The sequence below is a fragment of the Ascaphus truei genome, chromosome 1 (genome assembly GCF_040206685.1).
Source record: "Ascaphus truei isolate aAscTru1 chromosome 1, aAscTru1.hap1, whole genome shotgun sequence".
Classification (NCBI taxonomy): domain Eukaryota; kingdom Metazoa; phylum Chordata; class Amphibia; order Anura; family Ascaphidae; genus Ascaphus; species Ascaphus truei.
Window position 1 is genome coordinate 33,946,557 of NC_134483.1, and position 22,308 is coordinate 33,968,864.

At 47.4% G+C, this 22,308-nt stretch overlaps 1 protein-coding gene across 1 annotated transcript in view; it reads right to left on the bottom strand.

The window, feature by feature from the left end:
* The window catches only part of SMAD7 (SMAD family member 7), a 31,774-nt gene extending 15,640 nt beyond the window's left edge, over window positions 1-16,134 (bottom strand). The window contains exons 1-3 of the mRNA XM_075586052.1: window positions 14,781-16,134; window positions 12,242-12,295; window positions 4,038-4,112 (exon numbers count right to left, since the gene is read on the bottom strand). Of these exons, the coding sequence (XP_075442167.1) occupies window positions 4,038-4,112; window positions 12,242-12,295; window positions 14,781-15,294 (643 nt within the window). The 5' untranslated portion in view covers window positions 15,295-16,134. The remainder of the gene's footprint in view (window positions 1-4,037; window positions 4,113-12,241; window positions 12,296-14,780) is intronic.
* Between the last annotated feature and the right edge of the window lie 6,174 nt (window positions 16,135-22,308).

Sequence of the window (22,308 nt, forward strand, 5' to 3'; positions counted from 1 at the left end):
GGGGTGAGAAAAGGTTCCATCTATAACATGAAAGGGCAGCACGAGTGAATTAAAGGTCACTTCTGTGCTTTTCAGGAGGAACCAGTTCTTTTGTGAGGGGCCCTCTAGGGATTAGGTTTTAGCATTCACATTTTTTCTTCCTTTGCCAAAGGAATCAAGTCCCTGGCTCCAGTGTCCCGGACCTCCCTCTCCCCCCCCCCCCCCCCACCCCCCCAAACTGTGCCCCATTCATTAAGCTAGCTCACTGCAGCGGAGGCCCAGCCAGGAACTGAAAAAAACAACCCAGCAGTCTGCCGAAAGGAGGCCTGCCATTGGTTACACGCAGGACTCCAGAAATGCTGGACTTTATGCTAGCAGCTTTGTACCATGCGGGGAGAAAGGTCTCTCTCCACCTTGAAATTACAATGCTGCTCTGTACAGCGGTCTCTCTACCTGCCGACACTGAATGGGCGAGGAGTTGGGGTGAAGGGGGGGGGGGGGGAGGTTTGGTTCCTGGGTCTGCTCTCCTCGCAGAACAAGCTTTATATTGTTTACATGAGTGTGTAAAAAAGTAATATTCCAACTGCAGGGATTTGGTGTGCAAACGGCAATGCTTGGCCCTTTACCCTTTTGCTGCCCTTACAATTGCGAGGCCCTCGCAACAGGCAAAACATTTTTAAAAAGGTTACTACTAAAGTTGCGTCTGGTAATAAGGTCTTTAAAAAAAAAAAAAAAACCTGGGCACTGTATGAAAGACTCGGTTGAAAAAATATAAAAATTGCACGCTTGCTTGAAAAAAGGTCCGCAGACCCTTTAAATATACACGAGACCAAAAGACGCACGTTTCAGGGTAAAAAAATAAATCAAATTAACCATTCTTCAGGTTGATGCCTGCATACTGTATGGCACCACAAATGCAAAGGATTCTGGGTACGACCATGTCACCAAGGCTTCTGTTTACATTATGATGAAACATTTACCATTTGACATCTCCGTAGAAACGCATGCACTGATTTCTGTAACCCGCCAAACTACCCACACGCTGTAAACAAAAATGACAAGTTTATGGCACAAGATATTCGCTTTGTCTTTTTTTTTTTTTTTTGCTTCTCCTGCAGCCTCGTGCTTTTGCCTCTCGGGGGTTGAACATTAAAGAACTACGCAACCACGCAGAATAGGGCCGCTAGTAAATCAGGCTTAATGTAAAACAAATGCTCTTTCATGTGGAAGCATTTGGCTTCGTTTCATGGCTTGCGTAGTTAACCGTGGTCCTCCGTGAATCAACACTCTTATCAGCGGTTCATTAAACGAGGACGCTGGAGCTACACTCACAAAAGCAATGGCTCTTAACTGAGTGTCCGGAGGGGGAGCTGCCTTGGTCAACAAAAGCCATATTATGCTCTAGGGTGGCCAACTCTAGCACTCAAGGGCCACCAGCAAGTAAGGTTTGCCAGCTATCCCTGCTTCAGCACAGGTGGCTCAGTCAAATACTGAGCCACCTGTGCTGAAGCAGGGATATTCCCAATACCTGTCCTGTTGTTGGCCCTTCAGGACTGGAGTTGGTTGCCCCTGCTCTAAGAGTTGTACCATCTTCCAAGCATAATGGCAAAACAAGGTAACGTGGACCGTGACTGCACATCCGCATTGTAATTCACACCATTGAAGCCCTTCCTCCATCAAAATGACGCAAAAGGGTGATACGCTGCATGCTCATTTATTTGCATGTCTTTACCCAGAATCCCTAGCTGCAGTATTGTATTCTAAGTGATAATTGGGCCGCAGACCTGTCTGAGACCTGCAAATGTGCTCACAAGAGGTATTTTTATTTGCTATGCACCAGAGGTGGAGGCAACTCCAGTCCTCTAGGGCCACCTGTGCTGAAGCAGGAATATCCTGAAAACTTGGCCTGTTGGTGGCCCTTGAGGACTGGAGTTGCCATTGCCTGCTATACCCTGTACAAGTGGAGGGGTTTTTTTTTTTACCACTTGTTTACCCACCATAACTTATTTCATGTGCGCGTCCAACAAAATGACACTTACCGCCATCCCCTCCCTTCCCCAGATAAAACCCCGCCCTGGGATCCCTTCAGCTGGCCATTACAGCGTGTTAGATTTCAGCATGGTAGCCCTGGCAAATTACATGCGCTCCAAGGAGGCTTTGCAAAAGCTCGAAGTTTGGAGACCTACGCCCATAAAATCCTTCCATAACTTAAAATTCCTCCTTAAAGCCTTTGTTGGCTTGAGAGACTTCCCACACACAACCACAAAAAGCAAAGAGAGAGGGAAGGGGGGTGATCTATGAAATAAGAGAGAAAAAAAACCTTAACTTCACCAGCTCAAGCCACAAGATTAAAGTACACCAGTGAGCCCCTTTAAGAACGCATTCACAGGCTGGCTGCGTTATTTCCTGCAGCTTCTACCCCTCTCGTTTCTTTGCCTTCACCAGCAGACTAGACGTGGAGATGTTATCAAGAACCCAAAACTTGAAACTACCCTACCCCTCTTTAAAAGCGAGGTCTGCCGGTGCCCATTTCAACAGGGATGAAAAATAAATAAATGCCTCGCACCGCTTTGAATTTACCCACACATACTTTTCTCTCTTTTTTTTTTTTTTTTAATCGCCATCCTGAATGATCAGATAACATCCTCAGTAGAATGGGAGTTTCTCTCTCATGCATCCGAACACACACTTCTTTCACCAGACTTCAAAAGATTACCGACTGACACACACACACACACACACACACACACACACACACACACACACACACACACACACACACACACACACACACACACACACACACACACACACACACACACACACAGAATCCCCTTTAAGAAGCAAAGAGGTTGTTTAACTTCAGGCCAGATAGCAGTAAAAGGGTTAATCTCACGATAGCTGCCAACATACAAATTATGCTGCAAAAATAATAATAAAAATAAATACACACAATACTGTGCTCCCGGGGCACATCCAGAGCACATGTGATTCCTAGACCGAGGAAGAGACGTCCAGGAGTTGCCACCACCATTAATTTAAAAATGCCTGCTGGTTAGTCCCTGAACCGAGTGACTATGGCAGGATTATCCATGTGGTCGTGCCGTCTGCATTAAGCAGCACTTCGTCACAAGCCCTGTGCAACCCGAATGGAAAATAAATAAATAAATATATATATATATATATATATATATATATATATATACATACATATATATATATACTGTATATATACATATATACATATATATATATATATATATACACATATATACATATATACATATATACATATATACACACACATATATATATATATATATATATATACATATACATATATATTTATATAAACACACATATACATATATATTCCCCCCCTTACAACACTAACAAGACGTTTTACTGAAATGACATCTGGAAATATACAGACTGCTGGGGCCTCTTGGCAGAATTGTTAATGAAGACTTGAGAAGAATTTACTAGGTCTTTCTGCTTTTGATTTTTTTTTTTTTTGCCTGTAGATGAGGGTCTGCTCACATATAACAACCCAATTAAGTACTGCTACGTAAGGTTTCAACTGCATCCGTTTCTATAACGGAACGAAATGCCGCCTAGTTAAAGTCCTCGCCTTTGGTTACCGCACCCACAAAAACATAAATTTAGTATGCACTGCAAAAGCCTCCTGCCCCTACACGGAGACGTGGGAATCTAGTGTAAGCTTATGCCAACAAGATTCAGAACCAGCTTCCTGGGCTAAACCCGATGGACCCAGCGACGCTCTTAAACGGAAAAGTTTTTAGGCAAGGAAACCGGAAAACCTAAAAAACGTTTCCTTCAAAAACAACAAACATATTAAAAAGCTTTTCACGTTTAATTTCGCCATTCTATCGAGCTACGTATAGATAAACATCTCGCGCGTAAAAGGAACAATACGGTTCTTTTTATTACCACCAAAAACTAGTGGGGGTAAAACAGATTTCATTCACCGCTGAAAATGAAAAAAATGTCATTGAATGTTAACAATTAGCATAATTAATATCTGCCACTAATCTCACCTGAAAGCCCCCCAGGGGCTAGGTAATTAGTTCCCCCTGTTTCTGTGGAGGAAGGCACAGAGTCTGGAGAATCCGCTGGAATAAATAAAAAGGGGGGGGAAATACATTAATAGATCATTCTGGTTATCCTGTACGCGTGTATATTGTAAATTCGTGCTTTTTTACTTATGTCGTAGGGTTGATGACATACACCGCGCTTACAACACATACATTGTTGCAGGCTTGATGAGGCTACATAGGCGCGTACAATCTACTTTCGGTGCCCGAGACACGGGGACAGTGTGACTTGCCCAATGGAGGTGACACCAGGACTTAACCCTGTTAATATCATGATGCACATTGCACCAAACCATTGTGTGCTAAAATCAGACAAAAAAAAGGAAATAGATCACAGGTTGTAATGTCAGAAACGCATCGGCCTGTAGCCACAACCCTGAATTACTTTGCTGTGTCCTGCAGACCTCTGTCCCAAGGGAAGAGTCTAAAGAGCCGACATCCCAAAAGCCCAGCATGCTCTCCAGACTTGCGCCATTCATCTGGATTCACATTCCCACTAGATGCAAGAGCAGAGTTTATGAAAGAAGCACTAGTCGGTAGCACGCACCAATGCTACCAAATGCTGGAGTCTCTCCACCGCTTGATAGTAAGTAGTACATGCAAACCTTATGAACGAACCACCGACTAGAAGTCCTAAGGCTCACTGCAGAAGAACTACCTGCACCAAACTCGAGATAAAACCAACACCATTGGCTCTATCAATTGTTTTTTTTAATAGATCGCCTAAAATCATTAGCGGCACAGGCTGCCATGTATTCATGCCCGTACATGTTTTCTTATTCTTTGCAAGGTGTGCGCCATGCGATTGCATTAAGAAAGGTTTTCGTCTACTTGCATTGGTCATTCGCGTCAACAAAGAAACTTGACGGACAATTGATGCATTTCCTGGTGCACGCCTGATTTTTATTCATCTCCCGTACATGCAATTAATCCCTCAAGAGAAAAAAAAAGCCAAAATCCTAGAGGTCATCTCCGGATAGTATTACCGCGAATAATGCATGGGGTATCATACACAGTATCGGAGATATGTCCCACAACCACAGTTGCTGTCTCTTACTCTCTCTCTCTTCCCGCTTAATAAACATGGAACCTAAAGTAGATGTAATGGAAGCCAGATGTAGATATGTCCCCTGCCAGCCCGTGTCTTCTGTACTTTAATGAGCTTGTGACTACCTTTTTTCAGAAGCCCTTAAGGGGCGAGCGGAATGGTTAACATGAGTTTTTCAAAGGTCTCACAAGTGGATAAAATGGCAGCCAGGTACGCGGAGATTGGCTTAGCAAAAAGTAAACATACTAACCCTTGAGGTGTGAGGTGTGTATTTATACCATTCAATATTAATCGCTGTAGGTTGTTTCACTGGGCAACCCCCCCCCCCCCCCCCCCCAAGTTTCACAAAATAGGTTTTAACGCAAAATGTCACTTAAACTCTTTGTGTTCGAGTTAGAGTAGAGACAGTGCCGGCGTGAAATCAGAGCCGCTCACAAAAGACTATTTCTCAATGGAAACTCAACATGCAACTACAGTAGTCACGGAATGCGCCAACCCATTGTACTGAGCGACTGATAATGGAGCGTAATGAATAAATAATGAAGGAGAAGGAGACATTATGGTAATAGCTGAAGTGGGAATACCTGGTTCGAGACAATGATAAAATCGTTGGCCCCCTAGCCAGTATACACCATCTCATTGTGTTTGGGACAGGGGTGTGCAACTGCCGTCCTCAAGGGCCACCAACAGGTCAGGTTTTCAGGATATCCCTGCTTAAGCACAGGGGGTGCAGTCAATGACTGAGCCACCTGTGCTGAAGCATAGATATCATGAAAACCTAACCTGTTGGAGGCGCTTGAGGATTGGCGTTGGCTACACCCGGTCCAGAAGCTTGGCACATTCCGTAGATGGCAAAATGTAACAAACCAACGATGCAGGGGAAAAAGCAATTAAAGGGCATGCAATCAAAAGTTTAATCGTGGCAAAGAATAACCTATAACAGGAATATACAGTTTAACAGGATACACTTAATCAAACTGAAAACAATGGGGGAGACAGGAAGCAGTTACTTGTGAAATATTGTACAGTAAGTACACTTTCTATATGCCTTCAAGACATTTTTTTTTTGTTTTTGCATGTCCTTAGGAAAAAAGTTTCATTGACCCCTTCACCGCCAGATAGGTAAACCCCACGGGTACAAAAATGTTTAGCACTTGGAAAATGACAGCGGTGCCTTCAACCTGTGGAGTAGGCTCAATCCTCACACTTCCAAGCCCTCCAGCATTATAGCTGACCTGTAACGAGACGCTACAAACTAAACTCTCACGCGTAACGCAGCCCCGGGTTATAGTTACAGGAACTTGGCCGCGTGACAGCAAAACAAAACAAAATAAAGTTCTCTTTGTCCTTCTGCCCCACACGGAGGAAGCACCAAGTCTGAGTCTATTCTAAATGCCACTGCTTTTATTTACACACCGAGCTGCGATTCCATAACGTGTGCACCCTGTGCCAGAGAGGCCGGCAGGGCAGGTTTTACTTGCAGGTATTGGAAACTAATCCTAAAACTGCTAGCATCGCCATGACCTTCAGTTCAGGGTGCCCGAGAGCATCCATCTATAAAACTCCCACGTCGTCTTTGGACACGCAAGGAAGGAAAACGTGGGGAAGAGACGAACCGGTATCTTTCTGAATATTTACAATATAACAGTAAACCAGGTCATTTCTACAAAAACCATCTGCTGCAGAAGTACGTTTTACGATGCACTGCAGTTAGGGGCCCAAACTCTTCCTATAGAGTCGGTAGTGCATAAAAAGTTCGGCACCAGATTCAGTATTTAGCAATAGTCTGGCATAGGCTGATTTCAATGGTCTTCTGCCGTTTGGACAGATACCTAAACAATGGTTCCAAGCCACAGATCGGTATCCAACCCCAGCTCGCCATTCTGGAAGCAAAAGTTCTGTTCCTAACATAGTACAAACTGGATCCAAAAAGGAAAAAAAAAAAAAAAGTGTTAAATGGTGGACAGATCCACGTTTCAGTCCAAACGTGAGTCTTTGTGAAGATAGCATGCAAGTGTCAGCAGCTGCATTCATTAGCAGCATGGTATCTTGACAAAGGCCCAGCTTAAGGCCGAAACGATCTGTCCACCATTAAACATTCCTTTTTTACATTTGCAAAGTTCTGTAGAGTGCGGTTTCCTTTCCTTTTTGGATCCAGTTTGGAGCGATTAGCCCTGCAACCGTTCACCTGAGGAAATTCCACAGCTGAAGTGAGTGCTCCTGCCTTCAAAATTCCCAACGTAATACAAGTCAATGAACACCGGAAGGTTGAATGCCCTGAATCCGGGCACGTGAGCTGGGACTTAATCACAGGGTTAGCGGAGACAGGGTGCGCATGTCTGAAGGTTTGTGTGTGGATAGCTAGGTATGATCAAGATGTGAGTGAACTACCCCTATTCAGTCTACATCTAAGAGAAGGATGGGGACCACGGAACTGCATATACTGCAATATGGTTCTGAAGACTTGAAACCTGGCAAGAAAACATGTGGAACTACTTCCCCTTGGCTCAGGAGTGACCAACTCCAGTCCTCAAGGGCCACCAACAAGTCAAGTTAAGGATATCCCTGCTTCACCTCAGGTGGCTCAATCAATGCCTAAGCCAGCTGTGCTGAAGCAGGGGGATATTGTTAAAACCTGACCTGTTCGTGACCCTTGAGGACTGGAGTTGGCCACTCCTGCCTTAGGCCTCGGGCATGGTGCCGCGCTGATCCGCGCTACTGCTCTGCCTCGCTTGCTCAAACTGGAGCTTTTTTGTGTCCTGGCAGGCGAGGCAGTGAGCGCGCTTTGGGGGCGGGGTGAAGGCGTGTCGGGAGACGGGGCTAGTCCCTCGCTCCCATTGGATGTGAGTGGTCACGTGACCGCTCCTCCGCTCCCCTGAGCGGCAATTTTTAAATTTGCCTGTCTCTCCAAAATATCTGAGCCTCCGCACGCATGCGGAAGCGGCTGCTAAAGACGCGCCGATGACAAATGCAGGGGGTAAGTGCATCTGCTCAGCGTGGCTCACCGTACTATGTCCCAGGCCTTAGGCACAACCTCAGTCTGCTGGCAAACCATCACAACAGCCAACCTTCCCACCTCAGCACGGAGCAGAACCTTCCGTACCGGTGGCCTTAAAATCATTCTCCACAGAGCCTTCTTAATTACCCCAGTTACAACAAAAGTGCTTTTTTAATTATCATCATTATTATTTGCCCAACGATCGTAAGTGTGCTACTTTGTACTTGTTAAACTGGTTATGATTTCACAGTTTTCCATTACAGAATGATGTTCCTCGTCTCACCTAGTAACACGAGATAAACAGATTGAACACAATGCTCAGCGTGCCCAAAATCTCAGCAGCCGCAGCGCTGAAGACTTTTTAAAGACTGTCCAATTCTCTTTTCCCTGCACATAAAAAAGCAGCGTTCCCTTGGCAGAACCGGAATGCAATAAAAACCCCAAACACTCGGAAGCGCTCACCCCTGCAACACTTCACTGGGTGTTTGGAACTTCTTTATTACGTTTAAAGCTGCAGTTCAAGCGGACGTTTAAAATAAAAAATTCCATTCAATATGTGCATCAATACAATTTTGCACACTGACAAGAAGAGTCAGCTCAGGGGTTCTTTATATCACACTGTTAGTGCTGCAGAAGAGTAACCAGGCTGCAAAGGTGTGTGGAAGATCATGTGACCAGGCAGGCACGAGATACAATTGGTGTACTGCTGGAAAGAGGGCAAAGGGGGTGTGCCAGAGCCGGTCTCACAAGAGGAAGGGGATGCGACTTTGTAAATGGTAACTATAGAAACAAAAATGCTTGTTACATTAGAATAAATGAAAAATGTCTTTAAATTTTTTATTATTATTTTTTTTAAATGCTACAATTATTTTCCCATAGTACAAAACTGATTTATTTAAAAAAAAACACACACATAGTATATTGCTTGAACTGTAACTTTAAGAAACTTCTAGCTTTTCATGTTTAGGCATGAAAAACAGATGCAAAAAAAAGCACCAAAGTATACACCAAGCCGGGGGCGATTCCATTCGGCAACAAGGACAATGGCAAAGCAGATTTAGAAACCAGCTAAAGATTCAGAAGATACCTATGTGGACCCTCACAAAAGTAATTGTACATTCATTTTTTTATTTGTTCAGCAGCAGCTGACGAGCATCACAGGTTACGTGAATAAGGTGACTGGGACGAAAAGGGTCAAAGTCAAATAAAAATTCTGGGCCAGGTGAGAGGCCAGTTAAAACGAATAAAACGAACAGCAAAACAACCCCAGAATGTCGTCACTTCACTCAGGCCAACGCTACCTATCCGCGAGACGACGTTATTTTAGCCACCGTATCATTTATCAACTGTCTCCATAAAAAAATAAAACTATTTCCCTTATCCCATGGCAGGTGGGTGGAATGTTTAGGCGCCCCCCACGCATTGTAATCCCTGTATTACCAGCTTCTGCTTGCTTTTAGACCAGGGGTGTCACGACTCCAGTCCTCAAAGGCCACCAACAGGTTAGGTTTTCAAGATATCCCTGCTTCAGCACAGGTGGCTCAATCTTCATCTGAGCCATCTGTGCTGAAGCAGGGATGTGCTGAAGCAGGGATATCCTGAAAACCTGACCGGTTGGCGGCCCTTGACTGGAGTTGCCCAACCCTGCTTTAGACCGTCTGCTCCCACAATTGTTTTCTGCGCTGTGCTGACCAGCATATATTTTGTGTGCCGCAATAAATAAATATATGTTTAGTCAGTCACCAGATATTTTCTTCTTCCGATTGGCAGCTTCAATCACTTCCTATTGGCTGATCTGAGCATCTTTTCCTTTCAAAGCTGCATATTGGTGTTTGTGGCTTCTTTGTTTACACACATTTTGCTACCCTAATGTCAACACTTGCAACTGAATAAATGCATCACTCATTGAATAAAAAGGCCTGGCACAGCCCATACAGTACTGCAAACCTCACTGTCTCTGGAAGCCCAATGCCAGCTTTAACTCCATTAACTAAAAGAAGCCGTTCATCCCTTAAAACGTTTATTGTCTTAAAATGATGCTACAGTTGTAGGATTTTTACACTGAGCCAGCCGTGTACACACAGATGTGCAGCACAAGAATACAGATGTGCTACAGATGTTAATGCAGCACGAGGATGGCAGGACAGGACCTGAGATAAAGGCAGAAGGAAAGCTCTGCCCAACATATCTTGCCATATAAAATGAAGTAGGAACCTCAATCATTACTATACATGATGGGAACAAAAGATAAGTTTACTAAGAAGTCAACTATCAATACACACACAATTTTTAACATGCTTAAAATCGTATTTATTTTAAGACACTACAGGTGTGGAATTGTGTCAACAATTAGATTTTTATGTTGAAAACCAGCCATCTGCAAAGCAATGGGGAACTCGCATCCAAACCGGGTTCCTTGTGCCGTTTCAGTCTTATGGGGCGGGTACACCCAAAAGGAAATGAAATGGCAATACCACGATGGATAAAAAGGTGTAAATCGTTGTTTAATTGTACGGGGAGAATTGACGCACGAGTTTGGTTTACTGCTTGCGTGACATTAGGACATAATCGCAAATAAAAGACCCCAGCTCCAATCAATACTTGGGAGCAATTAATCTTTAGCTGGAGATATGGAGGTGACTCAGTTACCACTCCCTGACATTATGCACATTTCCGATATACTCGCAGACTTCCCTCTCTGCCCACAATACCAGCCTTATTTATCTAACACAAGGTGAGCTAGGTGCCAGCCAGAACTTTTTGCAGGCGACTCAACAGAGCTGGTGCCAGATTAAAATGGGCTTTTGTCCTGGCAGGCAGCCCATTAATTAGACGCAACAGGCATGCCAGAGCTTGCATTTAACCTCTCTAGTGCCAGAATAATGTGCTGGATTTCTTCCTCCTGTGGCACTCAAGGAGAAGACAACTCCAGCCCTCAAGGGCCACCAACAGGCCAGGTTTTTAGGATGTCCCTGCTTCGGCACAGGTGGCTCAGTCAAAGACTGAACCACCTGTGCTGAAGCAGGGACATCCTAAAACCTGGCCTGTTGGTGGCCCTTGAGGGCTGGAGTTGGCCATCCCCTGGTCTACATGATCATCGGAAAGAATAACAAAAAAAAAGAAGTAATAAAATAAGTGAGATGTTGACAGTAATGACAAGAAAATACAGCTGAATGTATGCCATCTTACTTCCATGTATTAGAAATAAATAAGACTGGCCACTGGGGATTCATTGAACATATAACGTTTCATCGCAACACCACTTGTCAAACCAAATTTAAGAACAATCTTCACTTAAGATTTCATTTTCTATATACATGTCAGCAAGGCGTACAAAAGCACTTAATGAATAGCAATAGTTTCATTGTGGTTAGTATTAATAGCAATAACAGTAATAGCAGAATGACAGAAATTATGCTTACACCCTTTTATTAGTAACATACTGGCAGACTTACTAATATCTAGAGCAATAACTGTGCTAATAATACATTTTAAAAGTGCCATTCCTCCAATTAATGTTTGAGAATAATATAGCATTTCTATATATCTTTCTCAGACATTAAACATGATGGTATACACATTGAAACCAACAAAAATAAAAAAAAACCATGAGATTCTGTGGAAACCAATGTTAACCATCTTGTTTTATCCCGGCTTGCAACACCATAAAACAAGTCCTAAAAAAGTTGTCCTTAAATGTGACAATTATATTTTATAAATAGCATTTGGGGATTGGATACTGACAATAATTAAGTAAATTATAGTTTAGTAGCCAGCTCAATAGTTTATGAAAACAACCAAGTATTAAGCTGTAGAACAAAAAGAAAAAAAAAAAGAAAAAAATACAATTAAAAAAAACAAAAAAAAAAAAAACACTGCACAATACTCAAGGACTCACAAAAATGTATCCAGACCAAGAAAATAAGTTCTCCAGGGGAGGGAGGGGAAAAAAAAAAAAGGACATAAAAGCTGTCAAGATGAAACAAATCAGGACTGCAGTGAAAGAAGAGATGTTGAAACAACCCCTTCCTCTTCTTAACAAGAACAGGCTACTTTGAATTATATATATAAAAAAAAAAAAAAACGTTCCCTAGTACTTACCAGTTGGTTTGAGAAAATCCATTGGATATCTGGAGTAAGGAGGTGGGGGGGAGTCTGCAATGAAGAAAAAAAAAGGGAGAGAAAATAAAGGCAGAGCCATGAGAAAAAGAGAAGGGAAGAAAAAAAAAAAAAGGGGGAGAAGATAGAAACTTATGATAACAGTGGCATTCTTTTAGCAAAACTGTTTGTGTAAGCTCTGGGGGTGGGAGGCAGGGCAGCTAGGCGGTGATTGCCTTGATATTTAGCAGTCAGATAAACAAAAGAGGCCGCCTGGCGCCAGTGTCCCTGCTATCTACTTCTCTGGCTGTCTGATCAGGGGCTCTCTCCTTGGCTCAGCTAAAGCACTTCACAGCAGCTCTGCAAAATCCCCAACTCGTCCAGACTGCCTGATAATCCTGCTGCTAGTTACATGCACATTTCACAGAAAGGGGGGGGGGGGGGTGAGGGGTTCAATAAACGAAATGTGCCATTTACCACTTTTCTTGTTCATTTATAGACATTTTATTTTTGGGATAAGCAAAAATTTAAATATATATATATATATTTTTTTTAAATGCTGGAGCCCTTTTAACGTATTCTATTTTTAACCAGAAAAAAAAGGTGATGTTTCCCTTTTCCTTATGGAGAGATTATTTTGGGGGGGGGGGGCATGTTACAGAATGTAGGTGGAGGTCAGAATTAAAGCAGGTTACTGCAGTATATCCTGACCCAGAATGCTTGAGAATTCTCTGTATACATCTGTGAAAAAGTAGGAGACATTCAAATTGTGTGTCTAACCACATTTTTGCATGTTATATCATTTGTTGGGTAATAACCTCAAATGTGCAGCATGTGATAGGATTAAAATAGGTAAATGTAGAGGCTTTGTTTTTCCCTGCCCCCCCCCCCCCCCACCCACCCTAGCCGTTTGTATTTTGAGAATACCATCACAGAATTAAAGCCATCAGCCACACTTACTTTGTTTAACGTGAGAAAAATTAAAAATGTGTTATAAAATACACAGAGCAAACTGTTGGATTTGCTGAATTAAAATAATGTAACATGGGGAAACAAACTCTTAACCCCTTCAGTTCCTGTGCGGTTATTTAAAGATCCCTCATAATTCTATATTTAAAATGACACCTAGGCTCTAGTAATAACTGTCTGCATAGAAAACAGCGTTAACAACCAAGATATCTGTCATCGTTAATAAAAAAAGAAAGGGGGGGATTCAACTCGCACTAAAGATGTCATGTTATAAAGTCTGTTAGCTTTTAAAGGTCTAATCATGGTCAGCTCCTCTCTGTGTCCAGGATGAAGTATGCATTGTACTGACTGCATGTAAAACAAAATCTCAAGACAAAAGAATCAATATGCCTGAAATAGAAGTCATGTTATAAAGTACAAATAGAATTATTAAGGCAGCAGGCTCCCCAAAGGCTGCTCAGATTGGGTACATCAATTCACTAAACCTGTCACAATAATGTACTGTATTTGGGTCACAATAGTTCAGCTGGAGCCAAAATGTCCTGGGTTTCAGGGTTTAGTGAGACAGCTTCAAGCAAGTCCCCTCTAAATTCCGGACAAACAACTAGAGACCAAGGATAACCCTACTCCACCTTTAACACTGTGACAATCAGGGACTTCACATCTAGGAGGTAGGGTGCCAAGAAAGATCCCCAGGAATAACCTTATATCACTCTCTAAACAATCATCAAAACTCTGTGCAGAAAGGACACTATTAACAACAGGACCATTCGAGCCTGTCTATTGTACCTTGGAAACAGGTCTTACCAAACCGGTCTCTCTAACATCCCCCCCCCCCCCCCCCCCCCCCAGGAGATTCACACTGAGCACAACAAGGACGTTATGCCCCTTAGATTCTATCCCACCATCACTGACCCATATAGGAGACACGCAGCCATCACTAGTCTGACCCATATGAGACACAGCCATCACAAGTCTCACTCGGCCATATGGGAGAGACAGCCAAACAAGTCTCTCTGACCCATATATGAAACACACATCCCTCAATAGTCTCTCTCTCTCACCCATGTAGGAGAGGCACAGCCATCACTTCTCTCTCTCTGATCCATATAAGAAGCACAATCAGGACTAGTTTACTGCTAACTGGCAATAGGGAGCCAAATGGTCACTCAGTAAAATCCTCCACAAAAAACACCCTCAGGAATCCCATGTAAACTCAATAGTAACCATGTGTGGCCAGATGATCACCATGCATGCTACCTCTATACCTACTACCACCTTACATGCCCATCCCAATGAACTCCTGAGGAGTCCCACAAGCAGGACCGGCAGTGAGTGCCCTACAACCACCACCTTTACTCACACAGACCTAGCAGCTCTGGAGTCACACACTGGAGAGCTAGAAAACCCCATAGCAGACTGGTATGGAAATAGCGAGCACCATCATTGCGCGCACTGAGATAGGTCCAAAGTGGCACTTTGCACAGCAAGGACGACACTGGCAGAAGCGAGGGTATCACTATATATATACACTGTAGCACAGCCCCAGTAACCCCCCCCCCCCATCCCTTACCTAGCTCGCAGAGCCTGCTCAGATGGTGCGGGTTGCAGCACACCAGCTCGGGGTTGTTCTTCGCGTAGGACTCGCAGCAGCTGAGCCTCTTGACCTCGGACGAGTGCCGCAGATCCGGCCACCTGAAGACCTTGCACAGCAGCAGGGGTAAGGAGAAGGGCGGCTGCTGCTGCTGCGGCTGCCCCTGCCCCAACCTGCAGCAGTCCGGCTTGGCCGAGGCAGGCAGCAGCAACAGGCAGGAGCTGCGGGCTCCCCCCTTGGACTCCACCGCCTGCAGCAGCCCCTCCAGCTGCTTCTCCTTCAGCCGCTTCAGCACGGCGTGGGCGAGGCTCTTCAGTTCAGCCTCCGATCCCAGCTGCGCCTTGGAGACCTTGCCCGGCTTGCCCATGCAGCAGCTGCCGGTTCCATGCGCCTTGCCCACGGCTTCCCCTCCTCCTCCGCCTCCCCCCGTTTCCCCGGGCGCTCGGCTCCTCCAGAGTCGCCGGACGAGCACCGATCGTTTGGTCCTGAACATGCGGGACGAGAGCAAGGCTTCCCGGCTACAAAACGTGCATGACGCCCGCAAATCATGAAGGATCCGGGATCCGAGGCCGGGCAGAGACCAGCAGCAGCAGCAGCCCGGGAGGGTGGGGGGGACCTGGGGATCCGAGAAGCCAAAGTGATCTGGAACATACGCCAGTCTTTTGGGATAAGAGATCCACCAAAATGCACGGGACAAAACGATTTAAAAAAAAATAAAAAAAATTATATATATCCTTTTATAGGGGGTTAGGGTCCCCGGGATAAAGAATCCAAAATAAATAGATCATAGATCTTTGCATGCAAGTAATATACCTTCAAAAAAACCCCTATAAACATGCCAGGGAGGCTGCGATCCGCACGGTCATTTAATAGGGAGGAAAAAATACAATTACCAGGAAAAGGTAAAAATGATGCAAAATAAAAGGTGTTGCAGGGGTATAGTGATGCATGTGAAGTATTAACCTTAATTGGTTAAGATCTGCAAGTATTAGGGGGTTTGATAAATGGGGTCCTCAATATAAGAAGGGAAAAAAAAAGCCCCCCACTCTACAAATCCAAGAGGGGGGAGAAAAATAATGTAAAATTCGTATACGAGGATAAAATAGAAACATAAGGAGGTTGCGGATCTGGAAGTGGTTGCAAAAAAATATATATATAATACGAAAAAATGTAATAAAAGCAGGTTTAAGAAATGTATATCCGGAGGTTTAGATTCCCTTTTAGAAGCCCAGTGCGTCCTCTTCTTCTGGTTTAATCCACAAGAATCCGTGATCCGGCTGCTCAGGAGGAGAGAGGGGGGAAAAATAAACTGGGACCTGTCTTTTCCTCCTTCTCAGAGAGCTGCTCCGCCCCCGTCTGTGTTATGGAAATGTGCAATCAAATGGGAGGGGGAGGGAGGTTCTCTGAGCTCTCCACCACCAGCAGCAGCAGCAGCAGCACAAGGAAGAATATACCATATATATATATATATATATATATGTGTGTGTTAAACAGGGGGCAGAGAACGAATCAAAAATAAAAGGTTTTGCAATAAAAGCTTATGTGTGGAAGTGCCAAATATCTGTATTTATTCATTGCTTGCCATTCTTCTTCTGTTCCCAGATATGGAGAGCTCTTCTCTGTGTTTCCCCTGCCCACCAGTTACTATTTCAGTACATTATACTTGTTATGGCTATTATAAATTGGATGAGGGGGGGGGGAGAGGTGTGTGCAGTGAGCTGGAGGGGGGAGGTGAGCTGGGGGGGAGGGGGGAGGGGGGAGGTGAGCTGGGGGGGAGGGGGGAGGGGGGAGGTGAGCTGGGGGGGAGGGGGGAGGGGGGAGGTGAGCTGGGGGGGAGGGGGGAGGGGGAGGTGAGCTGGGGGGGAGGGGGGAGGGGGGAGGTGTGTGCAGTGAGCCGGGGGGGGAGGGGGAAGGGGGGAGGTGTGTGCAGTGAGCCGGGGGGGGGAGGGGGGATGTGTGTGCAGTGAGCCGGGAGGGAGGGGGGAGGTGTGTGCAGTGAGCCAGGGGGGAGGGGGGAGGTGTGTGCAGTGAGCTATGGGGGGAGGTGTGTGCAGTGAGCCAGGGGGGAGGGGAAACGTGTGTGCAGTGAGCCAGGGGGGAGGGGGAGAGGTGTGTGCAGTGAACTGGGGGGGAGGGGAGAGGTGTGTGCAGTGAGCTGGGGGGGAGGGGAGAGGTGTGTGCAATGAGCTGGGGGGGAGGGGAGAGGTGTGTGTGCAGTGAGCTGGGGGGGGAGATGTGTGTGTGCAGTGAGCTGGGGGGGAGGAGGTGTGTGTGCAGTGAGCTGGGGGGGGAGAGGTGTGTGCAGTGAGCTGGGGGGAGAGGTGTGTGTGCAGTGGGGGGGAGGAGGTGTGTGTGCAGTGAGCTGGGGGGGGAGAGGTGTGTGTGCAGTGAGCTGGGGGGGAGAGGTGTGTGTGCAGTGAGCTGGGGGGGAGAGGTGTGTGCAGTGAGCTGGGGGGAGGTGAGTGTGCAGGGGAGGTGGGGGGGAGGTGAGTGTGCAGGGGAGGTGGGGGGGAGGGAGTGTGCAGGGGAGGTGGGGGGGAGGGGAGTGTGCAGGGGAGGTGGGGGGGAGGGGAGTGTGCAGGGGAGGTGGGGGGGAGGGGAGTGTGCAGGGGAGGTGGGGGGAGGGGAGTGTGCAGGGGAGGTGGGGGGGAGAGATGTGTGCAGGGGAGGTGGGGGAGGGGAGGTGGGGGGGAGAGATGTGTGCAGGGGAGGTGGGGGGGAAGATGTGTGCAGGGGAGGTGGGGGGGAGAGATGTGTGCAGGGGAGGTGGGGGGGAGAGATGTGTGCAGGGGAGGTGGGGGGGGGAGAGATGTGTGTGGGGGAGGGGAGGTGCGTGCAGGGGAGGTGGGAAGGGAGGTGCGTGCAGTGAAGGTGGGAGGGGAGGTGCGTGCAGTGAAGGTAGGAGGGGAGGTATGTGCACTGTAGGTGGGAGGGGAGGTGTGTGCAGTGGAGGTGGGAGGGGAAGTGTGTGCAGTGAAGGTGGGAGGGGAGGTGTGTGCAGTGAAGGTGGGAGGGGAGGTGTGTGCAGTGAAGGTGGGAGGGGAGGTGTGTGCAGTGAAGGTGGGAGGGGAGGTGTGTGCAGTGGGAGGGGAGGTGTGCAGTGAAGGTGGGAGGGGAGGTGTGTGCAGTGAAGGTGGGAGGGGAGGTGTGTGCAGTGAAAATGGGAGGGGAGGTGTGTGCAGTGAAGGTGGGAGGGGAGGTGTGTGCAGTGAAGGTGGGAGGGGAGGAGTGTGCAGTGAAGGGGAGGTGTGTGCATTGGAGATTGGGGGGGGGGAGAGGTGTGTGCAGTGATGGTGGGAGGGGAAGGTGTGTGCAGTGGAGGTGGGATGGGAGGTGTGTGCAGTGAAGGTGGGATGAGAGGTGTGTTCATTAGAGATTGGGGAGGAGAGGTGTGTGCAGTGATGGTGGGAGGGGAAGGTGTGTGCAGTGGAAATTGGGGGGGAGAGGTGTGTGCAGTGAAGGTGGGAGGGGAGGTGTGTGCAGTAATGGTGGGAGGGGGGAGGTGTGTACATTGGAGATTGGGGGGGAGAGGTGTGTGCAGTGAAGGTGGGAGGGGAGGTATGTGCAGTGTAGGTGGGAGGGGAGGTGTGTGCAGTTAAGGTGGGAGGGGAGGTGCGTGCAATGAAGGTGGGGGGGGGGGTGTGCAGTGTAGGTGGGAGGGGAGGTGTGTGCAGTGTAGGTGGGAGGGGAGGTGTGTGCAGTGAAGGTGGGAGGGGAGGTGTGTGCAGTTAAGGTGGGAGGGGAGAGGTGTGTGCATTGGAGATTGGGGGGGAGAGGTGCGTGCAGTGTAGGTGGGAGGGGAGGTGAGTGCAGTGAAGGTGGGAGGGGTGGTGTGTGCAGTGGAGGTGGGAGGGGAGGTGTGTGCAGTGAAGGTGGGAGGGGAGGTGTGTGCAGTGGAGGTGGGAGGGGAGGTGTGTGCAGTGTAGGTGGGAGGGGAGGTGTGTGCAGTGAAGGTGGGAGGGGTGGTGTGTGCAGTGGAGGTGGGAGTGGAGGTGTGTGCAGTGGAGGTGGGAGGGGAGGTGTGTGCAGTGTAGGTGGGAGGGGAGGTGTGTGCAGTGAAGGTGGGAGGGGTGGTGTGTGCAGTGGAGGTGGGAGGGGAGGTGTGTGCAGTGAAGGTGGGAGGGGAGGTGTGTGCAGTGGAGGTGGGAGGGGAGGTGTGTGCAGTGGAGGTGGGAGGGGAGGTGTGTGCAGTGGAGGTGGGAGGGGAGGTGTGTGCAGTGGAGGTGAGAGGGGAGGTGTGTGCAGTGAAGGTGGGAGGGGAGGAGTGTGCAGTGAAGGTGGGAGGGGTGGTGTGTGCAGTGGAGGTGGGAGGGGAGGTGTGTGCAGTGAAGGTGGGAGGGGAGGTGTGTGCAGTGGAGGTGGGAGGGGAGGTGTGTGCAGTGGAGGTGGGAGGGGAGGTGTGTGCAGTGGAGGTGGGAGGGGAGGTGTGTGCAGTGGAGGTGAGAGGGGAGGTGTGTGCAGTGGAGGTGGGAGGGGAGGAGTGTGCAGTGAAGGTGGGAGGGGAGGTGTGTGCAGTGGAGGTGGGAGGGGAGGTGTGTGCAGTGAAGGTGGGAGGGGAGGGGGAAGGGAGAGGTGTGTGCAGTGGAGATTGGGGGGAGAGGTGCGTGCAGTGAGCTGCCTCTCTCCCTCCCCTGTCTGTGGCTGCTGCCTCTGTGCTCTCAGTCAGTGTGCGGTGGTGCGGGCCCCGTCACGTGGGCGTCTAGACACCCTGTCGCTTTAAAAAAAAAGTGATTGTGTTGCGCAAACAGCTCAGGTTACTAGTGTGTGTGTGTGTGTGTGTGTGTGTGTGTGTGTGTGTGTGTGTGTGTGTGTGTGTGTGTGTGTGTGTGTGTGTGTGTGTGTGTGTGTGTGTGTGTGTGTGTGTTAATATGATGTGGTGTGCTCTGGGGATCCTGCTGCTTTTAACCCTCTCAGTGCCTGGCAGGAAATGAATGGGCTCCGGGTGAATGTTTAGATCTTGCTGACATTAACCCTCTCAGTGCTGGAGGCTCTGCACTGTCTGCATCTGTCTGTTTTTATTATTACTGGGGGGGGGGGGGGGGGGAGAGAGCTTCTTTTAACCCCTTAAATGCCATGTCAATGACTTGGAGAGAGGACTGGGGAGCGTTATCCCCCTCCAGTGCCAGCGAAGCATGTCCTACCACACAGGGACATGTCATGCTGAGATACGGGACACAACTAGTATATACATCCAGCTACGGTTAACCCTTGCAGCGCGTGGGTGGAATGATTAGGGGGTAAGGTGTCTAAATACAGGTGGATTTATACAATAGACAGAGACACTTAACACACAACAAAAATGACTGGTCAGGGGTAAGATCGTTTTTTCCCCCCCTGATGGTGCGTGTGGACCAGTCCTGTTATATTGGTAGCTATGATCCAGAGACTACAATATAGTCTAAGGTAAGTGTGTTAAGTGTCTTTGTCTATTGTGTGCCGATACACCCCACCTAATATTCCATCAATTTGAGAGTGCATCATGTTTTTTAATTGCTATGTTTTTATTTTTTTATATAACTATATAAAACGAATTTTGCAGGCACATTAAGGGGCTTATCCAAAATCAGCCAAAGCGGACATTTTTGGAAGGAAATCCCTATTGAATTCTATAGAATAAGCCCCTAAATCATCATTACCCTGAAGAGTTTACACTGTAAGGCCGCGTCCATAGTAGAACGCTTTTTCTTCCGCGCTCCTCCCTCCCGGCGTCGCGCTTGCAAAACAAACTTGTTTGTATTGCGAAGCGCCGCTCTCCCTGTAGCGCATGCGCGCGCGCACTATGCGCATATGCATTGTCGTCCTATTGTTTGTTTCGGCGCGAGTTACGTAGCTCATGCTGTATCCTGCACTATGGACGCGGCCTCACGCTGGTTCCTGAGGCACAGGTGATAAAGTGACTTGTCCATGGTTACAAGCTCCCTCAGGGGTTCTATCCACTACACAGCCAGTGCTATTACCACCAGCTTACACCTTATTGTTAGCATACACACTGCTTCAGTGCCAACACATTGCTTACATTTATATTCATGTCACATTATCATTAGCCCAACTCTATTTAACGCAATATGAGGCTAATTGCAAATAGTAACATCACTATGGCAATATCCAGTTGTTGTTGTTGTTAGCCATCAGACAGAAAATACACATGACCACACTTTACAATGTTTGTATATTTTTGGTGGAGCATAAGGAAGTGGTACTTTAGTGGAACTGGATGTCTGAGTAATACAATACAAATTAGAAAATGATTGTCCCCTTCAATCACATAAGCACGTACATACACATATATCCTATATACTATATATAGTGGCGAGAAAAAGTTTGTGAACCCCTTAGGATTTTCACATATCACATATTTCAAACCTAACATTTTATTCGATCTTAATCCAAGTCCTAATAATAGATAAAGATAACCTGATGAAACAAATGACACAAAAACATGATACTTTTTAACATTTATTTATCCACAGAGGATTCAACAATCAATATCCATGTATGGCAAAGTATGTGAACCTTTAGGCCTCGTTCAGGGTGCAGGCTTCGGAGGGAGGAAGGGCGTGCTGCCGTGCGAGCTGCCGTGGGACACAAAGTATTCAAATTGAATACTGGTTGTCAGGGTAGCAGCTGCCCTGTCTCCGAAGCCAGGAGTTGACGCTGGCTACAGTTTCAAGAAACGAAAAAATCGTTTTTTGAATCTGCAGCAGCGTCACTGGGACCTCGGCAGCCAATGAAATCATTATTGAGAATGATTTCATGACTGCAGCTTGGATCCCTAAGGCCTCGTTCAGGGTGTCAGCTGCAGGACTCAGAGGGAGGGCGTGAGGGAGGCAGTGCTGCAGTTTGCTGGGCGATCTGTGTTTATCCCCCAGCAGACTTTTCAGCGTTGGGGAGGGGAGGGGGCGGGGTTACACACGGCAGGGTAAGTATCCAAGTTGCAGTCATGAAATCATTCTGAAGAATGATTTCATTGGCTGCCAAGGTCCCAGTGAAGCTGCTGCAGCTCCAAAAAACTAAATTTTCGTTTATTGAAACTGTAGTCAGCTTCAACTCCTGGCTTCGGAGACAGGGCAGTTGCTACCCTGAAAACCAGTATTCAAATTGAATACTTTGTTTCTCACGGCAGCACGCACGGCAGCACGCCCTCCCTCCGAAGCCAGCACCCTGAACGAGGCCTAAGCTGCCGTGTGTAGCTCCGCCCCCTCCCCGCCCCCTCCTCAACTCCTGAAACAGTCTGCTGGGGATGAACACACATCGCCCAGCAAACTGCCGTCCTCCCTCCCGCCCTCCCTCCCGCCCTCCCTCCAACTCCTGCCTCTGGCACCCTGAACGAGGCCTTAGGCTGCGGTCGCAGTCACCGCCACAGCGTACGGCTCAGCGTGCGCTGTGCTATCAAGCCCCGCCCCCCCCCCAGTCCGGCCGGTCCCAGTCCATACCTTGTCGCGCACCTTTCCCCAGCGGTGCGCGACAGGTTTTCAGGGAGGCAGAGGAATTTGAACTCGACATCTGC